General features: G+C 38.5%; 2 protein-coding genes and 1 pseudogene across 2 annotated transcripts; 2 read left to right on the top strand and 1 right to left on the bottom strand.

Annotated features, from left to right (window-relative positions):
- Positions 1,416-4,341, top strand: LOC104760334 (pentatricopeptide repeat-containing protein At1g03100, mitochondrial-like). The gene has a single exon (XM_010483239.2). It carries the CDS (start codon positions 1,833-1,835, stop codon positions 4,218-4,220), a length of 2,388 nt encoding a protein of 795 aa, XP_010481541.1. The 5' UTR covers positions 1,416-1,832; the 3' UTR covers positions 4,221-4,341.
- LOC104760344 (methylcrotonoyl-CoA carboxylase subunit alpha, mitochondrial-like) lies at positions 4,304-8,831 on the bottom strand. The gene is made up of 15 exons (XM_010483249.2): positions 8,389-8,831; positions 8,118-8,239; positions 7,875-8,022; positions 7,633-7,770; positions 7,248-7,343; positions 7,103-7,162; positions 6,701-6,793; positions 6,507-6,618; positions 6,238-6,342; positions 6,005-6,141; positions 5,588-5,822; positions 5,342-5,502; positions 5,094-5,207; positions 4,733-4,978; positions 4,304-4,630 (listed from the first exon to the last, which is right to left on the bottom strand). The coding sequence occupies exons 1-15, from the start codon at positions 8,740-8,742 to the stop codon at positions 4,529-4,531; spliced, it is 2,223 nt and encodes a 740-aa protein (XP_010481551.1). The 5' UTR covers positions 8,743-8,831; the 3' UTR covers positions 4,304-4,528.
- Positions 10,561-16,850, top strand: LOC104760325 (annotated as a pseudogene).

Genomic DNA, 16,939 nt, shown 5'->3' with positions numbered 1-16,939 from the left:
TATAATGCACTAATGCTTATGGTCGGATGACTATGTTCCTTATCCGCCTCTTGCTTTTTTATTTCTTGGGTAACAAATTAAAAAATGCTGTTATGGAACAAATTAAAAGTAAAAATAAAAAACATAAAAAACCTGCTGTGATGAAATGACAATGTTAATAGATATCCATATCCTTACTTTCCTTCATAGATGTAAAACGAACACCCTTCAAGTTCTAACCGAACTCGGGCAGTCAGGAACTCTAACATGTGTATACTCACCAACAACAGCATGGATGTCAAAACTGCCTGAAATTTCTTTAGAATGTAGCAAACTGAGGCTGCTTGGAAGAATAAATTTTGTATTATAATCCTTAGGAACATTGAGTGATTATGCGTCCCATAAAGTTGCCGCTTTATTGACTATATATATATATATAAGACTCAATGAAACATATAAACCAATCAATTTTTTGTTTAACCCACAAAATCCCAAATGTTTTTCGATAAACAATAATCTGGCAACCAAGTTTTAGTATAAACACACACCAATATAAACCACGTAATCATGTAAGATTGGATATGATCATGTTTATAGCCTTTGATTGGGTTAATTACGATTCTATTTTGTTTACAAAACCCAAAATTTCATGAACAATATGTATACAAATAGAAATTATATACATTTCATAGCTCGAGTTAAAAGATTTCAAGATTCCGTAGCTCGAATTAAAAGAAAAGTAATATGATGTATGCAAATTGTATGGCAGTCATATATATATATATAAACCAAAATCTTACAGAAAATAAATAAAACCACAGCTTTATCAATGTTTAAGCTGCCTCTGTATACTATTAAATGAATGAAATAAGCAACGATTTGGTTATAACATGTAACAGTTGATAGACCGGACATTTATTTATTTATTATCACCCTATGATATGTAACAGTTGATAGACCGGACCATTTATTTATTACTCTACTCTATTTGACAAATTCCTTCGTTTAATTTTAGGTTAAACAGGAACAGCTTTACGGCCCATTGGACTATTTTAAAGATTCTGGATCATCATATTGTTTGGGTCTATTTATTAAAGTTGTTGTTTAACTGTATGAGGATTAAAGTCATTTTATTTTACTCTTCGTCACTAGAACGATAAGTACTATTTTACATACAAGTTTGAATAAGCTTTGTTTAGACTTATGTATTAAAAAACCTGAATCTCTGCATCGTATTTTGGATTATCTTATGTATTGTGTTTATGGCTGCTTATCGTTAAACCAAAAAATGTTACCACAGAATTTAATGAAACCAGCCCAAGATTAGTAAAAGCTTTTTCTTAAATTAAACTTTAGCTGACCCTAATGAATGAAATAAGTAGACGACAAAAAACAAAAATTGAATGAAATAAGTAACGGTTTGGTTCTAACATGTAACGGTTGATAGACCGGACCATTCATTTATTACCACCGTATGATATGGTTAAGAATACCCTATTTGACAAAATTCCTTAAGAATATTTCTTCATTTAATTTTTAGGTTAAGCAAGGTTCTTCTCCCCCCATAGTGATTAGGGTTTAGTGGGTTCTTCCCACCTGTCATCATCAAATGGTTAAAGACCCATCGTTTATCCGTAATTACCAGTCGTCTGGTTAATAAAGTTTTTGTCTTGTTGTTCTAATCTCCCGTTAGTGCTCAATGTTCGCTGGTTCAGTTCACGCACCAGGTGTTCGATGAAATGTCTGAATGAAAACCAGGAGACAGTTTTCATCAAATCTCGTACCAGCCCAGAAGCTTCAATGTTGGTATTCAAGAATTGACGAAGAAAAATAACATCTTTCAGATAAAAGCGATGTTGTCATGGAGGAAAACGAAGCTTCGGGCTGTTTCACTTCACCAGTCTCGTTTGACTTCTTTGTTTCGTGGAGTTCTTCTCCTCGACGCCATTGAAGTTACAGGTACTCAATCTCGAGCTTCTTTACAACATGGTTTGGCGGGTAAAACTGTTCTGTATAACGCCAGGAACCCCATTGTGTTATCTACACTTCGTACTGGTACCACGTTCCATGTACGGTCTATCAAAATAACAGAAGCATTTTCAACAATTTCTGGATCTATATTGCTTCAAGCCAGGGATCCTGCTAAACTTAATGAAGAAATTCAAATTGCAGTTGATGAACATAGATGTGATGAAGCTTGGAGATTGTTTGAACAACACATGCAAATGGAAGGGTTTCCGCGAAAATCTGTTGTCAACAATGTTTTGGTTTGTTTTGCTGAGAGTCTTGATTCCAATTGGCTACAAAAGGGTTACACTTTAGTGGAACAAGCCTACGAGGAGAGTAAACAGAATTTGCTGGAGAAGGAACCTCTGTTATATCTCTCCTTGGCTCTCGCCAAGTCTGGCATGGCTGTTCCTGCATCAACGATCTTGAGGAAGCTGGTTGAGACAGAAGAGTATCCTCATGTGAGTTCCTGGTCTGCGGTGTTAGCACATATGTCTCTTGCGGGTTCAGGAAGTTATCTTTCTGCGGAGTTGGTTCTTGAGATTGGTTACTTGTTTCACAATAACAGAGTTGATCCACGAAAGAAGAGCAACGCATCTTTGCTTGCAATGAAGCCTAATACTCAGGCATTGAACATTGCTTTGGCGGGTTGTTTGTTGTTTGGGACAACACGAAAAGCTGAACAGCTTCTTGATATGATACCAAAGATTGGTGTTAAAGCTGATGCAAACCTGTTCGTAATAATGGCTCATATATACGAAAGAAATGGGCGGCGTGAGGAACTGAGGAAACTTCAAAGGCATATAGATGAAGCTTGTAACTTAAATGATTATCAGTTTTGGCAATTTTATAACTGTTTGCTTATGTGTCACCTGAAATTCGGGGATCTTGAATCTGCTTCGAAAATGGTTCTGGAAATGCTAAGAAGAGGAAAGGTAGCAAGGAACTCACTTGGAGCCGCCATTCTTGAATTTGATACTGCAGATGATGATAGATTGGATCTCAAAAAAGTATCTGGAAAAGGATCAGAGGCTAATAATGAACACGATATTCCCGAAATTAAAGTGGTTTCTATTCACAGTATGATTCCTTATGATGAGTTCTCTAGAGACAGGAAGTTTCTGAAACTTGAAGCTGAGGCTAAGGATGTTCTTGGTTCATTGTTGGCTAAGTTGCATGTACAGGTCAAATTGATTACCTCCAAACGCGGTGTTCTGCAGCCGACGGAAGAGATTTATGTGAAATTAGCAAAGGCATTCCTGGAAAGTGGAAAGATGAAAGAGTTAGCAGAGTTTCTGTTAAAGGCAGAACATGAAGACTCCCCTGTTTCTAGTGATAACTCGATGCTGGTGAATGTTATCAACGCTTGTATTTCCCTAGGAATGTTGGATCAGGCGCATGATCTACTCGATGAGATGCGTATGGCTGGGGTAAGAACCGGTTCTTCGGTTTATTCTTTGCTCCTCAAAGCGTACTGCAAAACAAACCGAACTAGAGAAGTGACATCACTCCTTAGAGATGCTCAAAAGGCAGGGATTCAATTAGACTCAAGTTGTTATGAAGCTTTAATCCAGTCTCAAGTGATTCAGAACGATACTCATGGAGCTCTCAATGTGTTCAAGGAAATGAAAGAGGCGAAGATATCGAGAGGCGGTAATCAACAGTTTGAGAAGCTCTTAAAGGGATGTGAAGGAAACGCAGAGGCGGGACTTATGTCCAAACTCTTGAGAGAAATCAGAGAAGGGCAGAGTTTGGATGCAGGTGTTCATGATTGGAACAATGTGATCCATTTCTTTAGCAAGAAAGGTTTGATGCAAGATGCAGAGAAGGCGTTAACGAGGATGCGAAGTCTTGGGCATTCGCCAAATGCTCAAACTTTTCATTCTATGGTCACAGGATATGCAGCCATAGGGAGTAAATACACAGAGGTCACTGAGCTATGGGGAGAAATGAAGTCCATAGCCGCAGCTACTTCATTGATGAGGTTTGATCAAGAGTTGCTCGATGCGGTGCTCTACACGTTTGTTAGAGGCGGATTTTTCTGGCGGGCTAATGAAGTTGTGGAGATGATGGAGAAAAGGAATATGTTTGTTGATAAGTACAAGTATCGGATGCTCTTCTTGAAGTATCACAAGACTGCTTATAAAGGCAAAGCTCCAAAAGTTCAGAGTGAGTCTCAGCTCAAGAAGAGAGAAGCTGGTTTAGTATTCAAGAAATGGCTCGGGTTATCTTGATTATGAATGTAAACACCATTTTGTATTTTTATAACTTACCTTCATCTAGAGCTGCAAAGATCTATACAGAGGCAGCTTAAACATTGATAAAGCTTTGGATTTATTTATCTTTTGTAAGATTTTGGTTTATATACATACACACCCAAACGCTTATTAATTCAGGTTTCCAGTAAGCCAGTGGAAGAGTTTCATCAATCGCACATCATGTTATTTATCCTGCAAAGATTGTGAAACTGGTCGAGTTGGTTGAAATTCCCAAAGGATGATATGAATGTGTAAAGGAGAAAAAAGTTAGTACTAAGTTACAGCTAACGTTTGATCCTGAATAGAGCACTACCATCTGGAACCTGTTGGCCTGCTTTAACTTTGAGGCCCTGTATGCTTCCAGAGGATGGGGCTTTCACAACGTGCTGAACCACCAAGGAGTACAAGAATAAAACGATAATTACTTTACTGTTTCTTATATATATGGTATATGGTTGCAGGGTATATGAAGAGGTTTGTATACTAACCTCCATCTTCATTGCCTCCAGAACTAATACAGGTTGACCTTGATCTACTTTAGCTTCGTTTTCGACAAGGACCTTGACTACTAATCCGGCCATGGGGGCCACAATGGTCCCTGGAGGGTGTGATGATGTTTCGGAGCTAGTTCTGTGTTGAACACCTTCTTCATCTTCAGAGAATTTGATTCCTACCTTCTGCTTGAATTGATGGTGTTCTGAACCATGCCATATATGGATGTGTTTATAACCCTCCTAGTACCAGAACACATCATAAGCAGCAATTACGAGAGAGACGGAAAGGGCATGAGATAAAGCTGTTACTCTATGAGGAGTTGGTTGAACATGATGCTAATGAATAATTATTTACCTTCAAGTATGTGGCTAGACTAACGTTCATGCTCAATCCGGCAGCTTCAACTCTAAAATCGCACTTTCCTGCTCCAGTTACCAGGAATTCTAAACTTGGAGAATCATTGCCTTCCTGTCTCGTGGAATGTTGTCAAACCATCAGAATCCCAACTATAGATTAGGACTCATAATTTTAATGTATATATAAGACAGCAATGGGGTTCAGCGTTATCTTTTCCAAAAAGAATTTAAAAGTGAGTTAAAAACCTGAATGAGATAGCTTCCATCTGGTTGACATATTACACCGAGTGATATTAGGTTAGAACCAGTTCCGTCGTATTCATTATTCCATTCTAGCTCAATGGTTTGTTTGGCGTCATGATGGACCCTAAAAGGAGGATGAGAATACCATATCGATGGAAGTTTCCCTGTATGAGTTTACACATAATAAATTAAAGCATGCTCGGGAATCATGTAACTGGTGAAGAAGAAACTAGAATCATGTGAACTGACCATGATTACTCTCATTCCAAGCAGAATGCTCGATTGCGGAGACACAAGCAGCCACCAATGCTGCACTATGCTTAACTGCTTTGTATGCCACTTCTGCTGCAGCTGGATTACTTTCATCAGCAAACAGATCACTTCCATGGTGCTCAATAAAATGAGTTTCTACATTTCCCACTGCAAACTCCTTATGACTAGCAAGTTTTTGAAGGAAATTAATGTTTGTAGGTACACCTGCTACCTGCCAACAAAGATACCATTTAATTGCTGAACTATTGTGGTAGCTAAGAAGCGATGCGCAAGATAAAGAGTCTCTTAAAAAAAATGGAACCATAAGGCGTTGACAAATTATAGTTGTGCTGAAGTATAACTTGCCACTGCAGAGAGCACCAAAATATTTTTACGGGGTCTAAGGGAATGTACCTGAAAGTTAGACAAGCAATCCTTCAGTTTCACTAAAGCTTCGCCACGATTACCTCCCCAGACAACAAGCTTTGCAATCATAGGATCATAGTGCATGCTAACAGTGTCTCCTTGCTCAACTCCAGTTTCAACCCGAACTGTAGGCAAATTCCAAGATGAAAGAGTTTAACAAGAGGACAAAAACATGGTCAGGTATTGAAAAAAATATTTGTATACACAATTTTGTACTTCACCTGATGGTGAGACTGCAACAGGGCGATAATGATTGAGGACCCCAGTTGCAGGAAGAAATCCTTTTGGAACATTTTCAGCATATATCCTCGCCTCAAAGGCATGACCTGCCAAGAGAATACATATGCGGATCAAAATAAAGAACTAATAGATATACTTTCATGAAACTGTTGTGCAGATTTTTTTACGCCAGAAGTAGTATCTTGAACAATCATTGATTCAATACCAAAAAGAAATATGTTCCATTTATTTCAAGGATGAAGAGCGATACCTGACATTGGCATCTCGGATTGGCTTATGGGGAGAGGTTCCCCATTGGCAACCCGAATTTGCCATTCCACAAGATCTTGACCAACAATCATCTCAGTTACAGGATGTTCAACCTAAGAAGGATCATCAGTGTTCCTTTGGATAGCCAAATGTTTATTGAACTAAATTTAATGAACATACAGATTAAAGAAGCACCTGTAGACGGGTGTTCATTTCCATAAAATAAAATTGATCAGACTCTGTGTCAACTATAAACTCCACCGTCCCAGCATTGTAATATCCAACTGCCTTTAAATATCAGAAGGTAACAGAATATAAGCGCTTCTTATGGAAGTTGAAGTGAAAGATAGCCTAGCAAGAAGAGGTTTCAAAAGACTACACATCAAATGAACTCAAATTAAAAAATGATAAACTTCAATCAAAAAGACTCACGATCAAATATTAGTAATGCACAACATCAAATAAAAAAACATGGGCCATAAAGTCTACTATGAATGAATACGATATACAGAACACGGTAATGAAACATCTTTTACTTAGATTTCTTGCTAAAAACAATTAAATATGTAAAGATGAAAGCAGGATTTAAAGGAATACCCGTGCAGCAGAGACCGCAGCTTGGCCTAAGTTTGCGCGGAAGTTTTCAGATATATTAGGCTGCACCAGCAGAGTGACAATCAGACCCACATCAATTTATGCTAGAAAAGATATAAATATAATAGGAAATAAATACAGTCATTACCGCAGGAGCTTCTTCGATAATCTTTTGGTGTCTTCTTTGTACACTGCAATCCCTTTCGTATAGATGAAGAACATTTCCATGTTTGTCACCAAATATCTAAAAGCAGTGGCAACACGGAATGAAACTTAATTAAGTTGCTATGAAGAGAGAAAGAGCCAGAAACAGATACTCAATGAGTACGTATAAGCCAGGAAAATATAACTTGATCCATATAACTTAAACAGGACAAGGCAGTAGGCAGTAGACATATAAGTTAGTTTTAAGCCAAAGTTATAATATATGTCTTCCTTCTATACACAATAAATGGGTTTCAATGCGCCATAAAAGAAAGATATAATAACAATTATTGATATTTTGCCTGGATATCATGGCAATGAGCAACTACCTGGACTTCTATATGCCTTGGTCGAGTAATGTATTTCTCAAGAAGAATAGTGTTAACGCCAAAAGAAGCAGCAGCTTCACGTTGAGCCCCTAAAAACGAGTCAGCAAAATCCTTCTCACTTTGCACTATCCTCATTCCCTAAAAACAAAAGCGTTACTTAAACTTCAAAACCAAAAATGTTAAAAGGGTATGAAACTTATTGGCCAATATTCTGTATTTCCGCCGCTTAAATCATAACATACCTTGCCCCCACCTCCATGTGTTGGCTTAATTATAATAGGGTATCCAATCTTTTCAGCTTCTGACTTCATATGATCAATATCTTGCTCATGGCCATGATATCCAGGCACGAGAGGAACTCCGGCAGCCCCCATTATCCTCTTGGATGCACTGAATAAACACCCATGAGGGACACGTCGTCACAAGTTATTCGAAGACAAAAAAGAAAGAAACATGGAGTAATAATAGGAAGGCTGTAATGGTACCTTTTATCACCCATGTCTCTAATTGCAGATGCTGGAGGTCCAATAAATGTTAAACCTGAGTCTTCACAGAGTTGAGAAAAGTCCGAACTTTCTGATAAGAACCCATATCCAGGGTGTATCGCCTAGTTAGAATTCAAAGACGACATCAGAACTATACAAGAAAACGATTAACCTATTAACCTTTCAACTTCAAGTTCCAATTTCAAGAAATTTGGCTCTCCTATCCAACTAAAATCTTTGGAACTAAACAATAGACTAACCAAAATCACACCTGCGCACCAGTCCGGGCCGCTGCGTCCATGATAGCCGCACCACTGAGGTAGCTGAGCCGAGCCGAGGGCGGGCCAGTCCGTACCGCTTCGTCGGCAGACTTCACATGGAGAGAATCTCTATCAGCGTCACTGTAAACAGCAACGGTCTGAATCCCTAAACGCTTCGCCGTTCTCATGATCCGGCAAGCAATCTCGCCTCTGTTCGCCACCAGAATCTTCTCGATACACCGCTCCTTAGGCTTAATCGAAGCTCCTCCTCCAAAAGATGCGGAGCCGGATGTATATCTCACGAGCATAGAGTAACTTTTCCGGCGAACATTACGCCGAAGTGCCCACACCGTCATCATCGACATTAATCTCGATTTCGAAACTCTTCCGAGTGGAACAAAAAAAAAAACACACAAGTGTGTGAGTGTGACTCAGCAATTACACGTTGGTTGTGTCGTGTGTTTTGTAGTGCGAAGATAAAAAAACGAAATAGTGAGGGGCTTTTAGTCATTTTGATAAAAACTAATCAACGATGAATAGTGACGTGGCACACTTTATCATGGTTGGTCGTCTAAATGGATATGCGTCTGATGTGCCGCTTGCGTTGCGTCTCTACCCTATCGCTACAGAGTCATGGGCTTACAGGCTTTCATATTTTCTAATGGGCTTATTGTTCGCGAAGCATAGGCATAAGGCTTTTGTTTCAATTATGAGCTTACAGGCTTCGATTTTTTTATTGTTTTTGGGCATTCTGAAATATTATTAATTTTGAATTGTCGATATATATAGCATTGATGTTGTGTGTTTTTAAATTTCACTTCAGAGTTTAATGTAGGATCAACTTTGATAATGTGAAACGCGTATGGAGGGATAATTAAAAACGATTTCTGAACAAATAAATACTATAATGTACTACTACTAACCTTTGGGGGAGCTGGAACAATTAAAGTGTGTTGTAGTTAGGTAGGTGGCCGTTGAGTGTTGACTCATCTAATTCATTTATATTTTTGTTTTGCAGACTTCCTCTATACATTCTAGACCGACAATAACATTAAGAAAATAAACACACACACTTCTTTTTAAAAAAATTTCAATATTGGCAACCGAACATATATATATATATATGTATATATTCTAATTAACTCGAGGGACACAATTGATTTGAAGTCACGCTGTTGATTTATTAGTTATACAAAATGAATCGTAACTCACTCGAAACGTCATGTAAAGAAACAATGCAATACCAAACACAAAAAAGCATGCATGTCAAGTCATGATTTACATAATTCTTGTAAATTTAAATTAATGTTGACCTTCTCTCGTATTTCAATCTTGTGATAATTTATCAGAAAGCTGAATGAAATGATTCAATCGGGTAACTCAAACTAAACAGTACACATTAATTAACGGTAAGCCAAACATATGTTGTACTTTTGTATATATACTGAATTTTTTACAATAATAAATAAAAAAAGTCATGATGAACAACGTAACTCCGACTCAACAAACTTTAATAGCAACTGTTGTTAGATGACAAAGGGTGACGAAAGTGGACCGAGAGACCTCACCGTCCAAGACATCCTGTCTTTGTCACTTATCTCTTGTCAGCCTCCCCTATCATTATTTCGTACTATTTGAATACTGTATGAAATACTACTATTAATTATATATTCTCAATAACAAATCGATCTTTCAAATAATACTTTGAAAAAAAAAATTGCGTTATTAAAAGAAAATTTAAATACGTTGACCAAAAAATAAGAATAAATTAAATATAGAAAAAAATAACTGCAAAATTGATATAAAATATTACCATTCATTATATTATTTAAAATGGGGAAATGGGAAGTATCAGATTCAGATCGAATCTCTTATTTTTCTCATGGGCATATGACATAAATAAAGAAATCAAATACTACTAAAATCTAAAAATCACACGAGAACGAGATGGTCAAGATTTTTAATAATATACATATGGATAAAAATCATTTATTTTTGGACATGAAAGTCGCATAAGTTTTAATTAATTAACTAAATAAATAGCAGATCCATGGTGGCAGCGAAGGCGATCCCAAGGAGGCAAAGTCACGCAACAGTGCACTAAAAACATTTTTGAGAACTGTATTGGAGGGTAACTTCGTCATTACATATCTTCTCTCTCTCTAAGTCCACCATACCTAAACCAAAAATTCCATTCTTTCACAACGTAAAAAGTAGGAACCAGAGAGCTCTGAAACGCCTGGAGAGAGAGAAAGAGAGAAAGAGATCTAGAGGAAGACGATGAGATGAGAAGAAAAAGAAGTGAAAGCTGAAAAGCTGATCCGAAGATTTCTCTTGTATAAGTATTATTTTTTTGGTTTGGTCCGGTAAGGTTCACAATCTTTGCTTTTCGACCTGATTTTTTTGCAGTACTGTTAGATTGGCTTGGGTTGGGTAGCTAGGATTGATTTACTTCTGATAGCTAATTTCCAGTTTCTGGCTAATTAAGTGCGTTACTGTAATCGCTGATTCCTGTAAGATCATGACGTTTCACTTGCTATCTTCCTCTTCCCCCTGTGATCCTGTGTGTGTGTGATCGTCTTAATTTCCTCAGACGAATTGCTATCCTCGTTTCTAGGGAGCATACAAAATCTTCTTTTATGCTGATTCAAAACAAATTTCATCTGTAACGAATTGCTTGGTGTGTTTCTGAAAACAAGTTATACTTTTGATAACTACCGATTTGATTTGGCCAGTGAATAAATTTTTTTTTTGTTTTTTGCTCTGTCTCGATTTTGGTCTTCATTGACTTGGTAATTCGTTTCTATTGTTTTCTTCTGTATTTGTCTTTTTTATATGACTGATCAATACTTGTTTCATTATTGTGGAAGCTTAACTAACCCTAGTTGCTATTTTTTCTTCTTCTCTAGTTTTAGGAATTTTTACAGAGGACGAAACACCAGTCCTGGTCTACTTGGGCATTGGGAGTGACTTCATACCTGGTTCTGGATTGATTTAATTATCCACTTACTTTGCTGGAAAAATGACTGCTGTTGTGAATGGTAACTCTAAACGCTATTCTTGGTGGTGGGATAGTCACATTAGCCCCAAGAACTCCAAATGGCTTCAGGAGAATCTCACAGGTATATATATATATATATATATGAATTTCTTGTTTTAACGTGCCTTGTTATTTCCCAAGGGAAGAGGATCGTTTTTTTTTTTTAATTATATGATGTACCAACCACAAATTTCTTTGGTCTGCGATTTACTGATCACATGTTTCTATTTTTGTTGTATAGATATGGATAGTAAAGTCAAGCAAATGATTAAGGTTATTGAAGAAGATGCAGACTCCTTTGCTAGGCGAGCAGAAATGTACTACAAAAAGCGGCCTGAACTTATGAAACTGGTTGAGGAGTTTTATAGAGCATATCGTGCATTAGCTGAAAGATACGATCACGCAACCGGTGTTATTCGTCATGCTCAGCAGACTATGGCAGAAGCTTTCCCAAACCAAGATCCCATGATGTTTGGTGAGGAGTCACCTCTTGGCTCTTCCATCGATGAGTTTGATCCACAAACCCCTGAGAATTATCCACCTATCCGAGCTCCTGTTTACCCCGATGATTTACGGAAAGGTGCTTTCGGGAACTCTTTCTCTCATATGAGTACAGTAAAGCGCAATATTGCCTTCATGGAAGAGCCTCAGTCTGTGAGTAACGGTAAAGGTTTGAAATCTGGAAAGGCAAGGAAAGGACTGAATTTCAATGATGTTGATGGAAAAGAAAGAAATGCTAAGGTTCTTTCAGAATCTGAACGCGCTAGCAAAGCTGAGGCTGAAATTGTTGCTTTAAAGGATGCTCTTTCTAAAGTGCAGGCTGAAAAGGAAGCTAGCTTAGCCCAGTTTGATCAGAATTTGGAGAGACTGTCTAATTTGGAGTCTGAGGTATCTCGTGCACAAGAAGACTCTAAGGGGCTTATCGAACGAGCCACAAGAGCCGAATCTGAGTTTGAAACGCTCAGAGAATCCCTCAGAAAAGTAGAGGTTGAAAAGGGGACCACCCTTCTTCAGTATCAGCAATGTCTGCAAAACATAGCTGATTTGGAGCATCGCATTTCTCTAGCGCAGAAGGAGGCTGGAGAAGTAGATGAGCGAGCCACCAGAGTCGAATCTGAAACTTTAGCATTGAAGCATAGCCTTGTTAGATCCGAAACTGAGAAGGAAGCTGCTCTTGTTCAATATCAACAATGCTTGGAAACCATATCTAACCTGGAGGAGAGGTTGCACAAGGCTGAGGAAGATGCAAGATTAACCAATCAGCGGGTTGAAAATGCTGAGGGTGAAGTTGACAGCTTGAAGCGTAAGATTTCCAAATTAATTGAAGAAAACGAAGCTTATGAACTCCAGTACCAACAGTGCCTGGACACAATTGCAGATTTAAAGCTTAAGCTGTTTCATGCTCAAGAAGAAACTCAAAGGCTTAGCCGTGAAATAGAGGATGGAGTTGCTAAGTTAAAATTTGCAGAGGAAAAATGTGTGGTGCTTGAGAGATCAAATCAAAATCTGCATTCTGAGCTGGATGGTTTATTGGAGAAACTGGGGAGTCAAAGTCATGAGCTCACGGAGAAGCAGAAAGAGATGGGAAGATTGTGGACTTCTGTACAAGAAGAACACTTGCGTTTCATGGAAGCTGAGACCGCCTTTCAAACCCTGCAACAATTGCACTCTCAGTCTCAGGAGGAGCTAAGCACTTTGGCATTGGAACTGCAAAACAGGTCTCAAATCCTGAAAGATATGGAGGCCCGTAACCATGGTTTACAGGAGGAAGTCCAGGAAGCCAAAGACGAGAACAAAAGTCTCAGTGAGATCAATCTTTCCTCGGCTGCATCAATTAAAAGTCTGCAGGAAGAGGTCTCAAGGCTAAGGGTGACAATACGNAATTAATGAAAAAGAAAGTATCGAAAAGACGGCCTTGCTTGAGAAGTTAGAAATGATGGATAAACTTGTTCAGAAAAACTTTCTTCTGGAGAACTCCATTTCTGATTTGAATTCTGAGCTGGAAACAATTAGAGGAAAGCTAAAGACATTGGAGGAAGTTTGTATGTCACTCGCAGAAGAGAAGTCAGGCCTTCATTCTGAGAAGGACATGTTGATTACCCGTCTGCAGAGTGCTACAGAAAACAGCAAGAAACTCTCCGAGGAAAACAGGTTACTGGATAATTCTCTCACTAAGGCCAATGAAGAACTTGAAGAACTCAAGTCAAAATTGAAAAGCCTGGAAGACTCATGCCACCTGCTGAATGACGACAAGTCCAGTTTAACTAGTGAACGAGAAAGCTTACTCTCTGAAATGGATATTATGAGAAAAAGAATTGAAGATCTGGAGAAAGTACAGGCAGATTTAAAAGTGAAAGTTCTGGAATTAGTAACCGAGAGAGAGTTATCCCTTCAGAAAATTGAAGAGTTCGGGGTGTCTTTAGATGGCAAATACCGTGAGTATACTAGTTTTGTGGAGTTCTCCGAGAGTCGGATGAATGGCATGGAATCAAAGATCCGTCACCTTCAAGATGAAAATCAATGCTGGGAGAGAGAATATCAAATGGAGCTGGATCGAGCTCATGATGCTCACATTGAGATTATCGTTCTGCATAAATGTTTGCAGGAGTGGCTTGAGAAGAGTTCCTCTCTGATTGCTGAGAATCAGAATCTTAAAGAGGCTTCTAAACTGTTAGAGAAGCTAGTCTCCGAAATAGAGGAGGAAAATATTGGGAAACAAGTGCAGATTGACTCCTCGATTAACTGCATTAAAATACTGAGAACGGGGATCTACCAGGTATTGATGAAGCTTGAAATAATTCCAGGTATAGATTCCGGTGACGAGAACTCGCGAGACGAGAAACATATGCGTGACATTTTGGAAAGACTTGATGACATGCAAACTATGCTTTTGAAGATTCGGGATGAAAACCAGCACTCTGCCATTGAGAACCTCGTCCTTGTTGAATTTCTTCGGCAACTTAAATCAGAAGCTATAGGTATTGAAACAGAGATGAAAATCCTTGAGGAAGAACTAAAATCTCAGTGTCAGCAGCTCTCGTTTTCGCGGGATGAGACGCAGAAACTGATCTTTACCAACAGAGAATTGAGCACAAAAGTTAATCAAGGAGTCAACAGAGAAGAAGTCTTGAAGTTGGAAATTGAGAGTTTGCACAGGCAATTGTTGCAATTTCGAGATGACTACACAATTTTGCAGGGAGAGAATTACAAGACTCTAGACGAGAAAAGATACTTGAAAAATTCAACATTGCGGTTGGAGGAGGAGAAACATAAACTAGAAGAGGATATCTCTTTGCTTCTTTCTGAAACTATCTATCAAAGCAATCTCATTCTTGTTTTGGAGGATGTCGTTTTGGAAAAACTTGCAGGAGCGGTGAAACTAAACGAGGATCTGGACAGACTCAGTTTTGTTAAGCATAAGCTCGAGGAAGAGGTAATGGAGGTTGGTGATAAGTTAAAATCTGCAGAAATTGAGAATTTGCAGCTTGAAGGTTTGCTAGAGAAATCGGATGCCGAACTTCTCTCTGCTAGATCAGCCAATGATCAGTTGGAACATGAAATTGCTAGTGTGAAGGATCAGTTGGGTCAAAAGGAGAAAGAGCTTTTAGAAGCAATGCTGATGATATCTGTTGTGCAAAACGAAAAATCTGAGTTATCCAAGGCAGTGGAGGGTCTAGAATGTAGATACAAGGACGCTAAAGCGATAGAAGAAGAAAAAGATATACAGGTCTTGAAACTTCGTGGAGATTACGATGAGCAGGTGAAGAAGAATAGTCTTTCCAATGAAGCTAATCTGAAATTGGAAGCTGATTTGATGAATTCACTCATGGAGCTCGAAGAAATCAAAGTGGAGAAGGAAAAGCTAAACCAGGAGCTTTCTACAGAAAGGAATGAGATTGAAAAATGGGAGTCTCAATCTGCAACATTGTTTGGAGATTTGCAGATTTCAGCTGTTCATGAAACATTGCTTAAAGGGTTGAACCATGAGCTGGCTGAAGCCTGTATGAACCTTGAAAGCAGAAGCACGTTAAAAGACATGGAGATTGACCAGCTTAAAGGAAGAGTGAACAACTTAGAAGATGCGAACAAAGAACAGAACGATTTTATGTGCAAATATGCCCAAGCTATCTTCCTGTTGAAGGAAAGCATAGAATCCCTGGAAAAACATGCCATGCCTCACGAATTCGAGAATGAACTAGCCACCGTAAGTTTTCTTAGTACAAATTTGCTTCTAATAATCATATACTTGTTAGGTGGCCTTTATGAAGTTTTAGATAGCTTTACCCTTGGTCTAAGTAATCTTGCTCTGTTAATTTCAACTTTTTCTTGCCGGAAAGTAACCAATCATTTGTGGGTATCTCTTACCAGGACACTGCTTCAACATTGGATAACAACGATAAATTCTTAGAGTTGCAAGAAATGCGTTTGAGAATCAAAGCTATTGAGGAGTCAGTAACCAAAAAGCTTGCAATGGAAGAATTGAAGTCTTCTTCTGCCCGAAGAAGCAGAAGGAGAAGTGGAAACTTACGGAAGCAGAACCACGACATCTATTTCGAGGAAAGCGAGATGATCACAAAAGATATCGTTCTTGATCAGGTTTCTGATTGCTCATCATATGGGATAAGTAAGAGAGACATTTTGAAGGTAGAAGATGAGCACAGTTTAGAGGTAAAGCCACAGAATCCTCAGAAAGGTAAATCGTTGTCTGAAGAGTCATTGGTTGTGGACAAACTAGAGGTCTCTGATAGATTCACGGATTCAAACAAAGAAGCGAACAAGAGGAAAGTTCTCGAGAGACTTGGTTCAGATTTACAGAAACTCGCAAATCTTCATGTTGCTGTTGAAGATTTGAAAAGCAAAGTGGAGACAGAGGAGAAAGGCGAGAAAGGAAAAGAAAACGAGTATGACACGATCAAGGGACAGATCAATGATGCTGAAGAAGCATTAGAGAAACTTTTAAGCGTCAACAGGAAGCTGGTGACGAAAGTCCAAAACGGATTTGAGAGATCAGATGGAAGTAAATCATCAATGGATCTGGATGAGAATGAGAGTAGCAGAAGGAGGAGGATATCAGAACAGGCGAGAAGAGGATCAGAGAAGATTGGTAGGTTACAGTTGGAGATACAGAGATTACAGTTTCTATTACTGAAATTGGAAGGAGATAGAGAGAATCGAGCTAAAGCAAAGATATCGGATAGCAAAACAAGGATTCTTCTTCGGGATTATATCTACAGTGGAGTGAGAGGTGAGCGACGAAAGAGAATGAAAAACCGGATACTTTGTGGGTGCGTGCAGCCGCCTCCATCTCCGTGATTGTTAGATCTGTTGTTGCAAGTAATCTAAATAATATAATATTCATGTGAATGGAATCGAATTGAAGTTTTATGGAAAGAGAAACACTTCTGCTAATATCTATTTTTGCGTTTTTGTAGAGTTTGAAAGAAATTTGTATGTTGGAAATGGTTAAGAAGTTTGTTCTGCGGCTGCGTTGCAGATGCAGACATAGCTGTGTTGTGTTAAAA

Source organism: Camelina sativa, chromosome 3, assembly GCF_000633955.1.
Source record: "Camelina sativa cultivar DH55 chromosome 3, Cs, whole genome shotgun sequence".
Lineage (NCBI taxonomy): Eukaryota > Viridiplantae > Streptophyta > Magnoliopsida > Brassicales > Brassicaceae > Camelina > Camelina sativa.
This window is presented reverse-complemented; position numbering and strand designations above follow the sequence as displayed.

What these genes read in the sequence shown, in the direction of transcription:
- LOC104760334 (XM_010483239.2), top strand. Translation starts at nt 1,833, where the DNA reads ATGTTGTCATGGAGGAAAACGAAGCTTCGGGCTGTTTCACTTCACCAG.
- LOC104760344 (XM_010483249.2), bottom strand. Translation starts at nt 8,742, where the DNA reads ATGTCGATGATGACGGTGTGGGCACTTCGGCGTAATGTTCGCCGGAAA. An exon ending in CGGCCCGGACTGGTGCGCAG is followed by an intron (nt 8,240 to 8,388) that starts GTGTGATTTTGG and finishes AATTCTAACTAG; the next exon opens with GCGATACACCCTGGATATGG. An exon ending in TTATCGAAGAAGCTCCTGCG is followed by an intron (nt 7,163 to 7,247) that starts GTAATGACTGTA and finishes CTGCTGGTGCAG; the next exon opens with CCTAATATATCTGAAAACTT.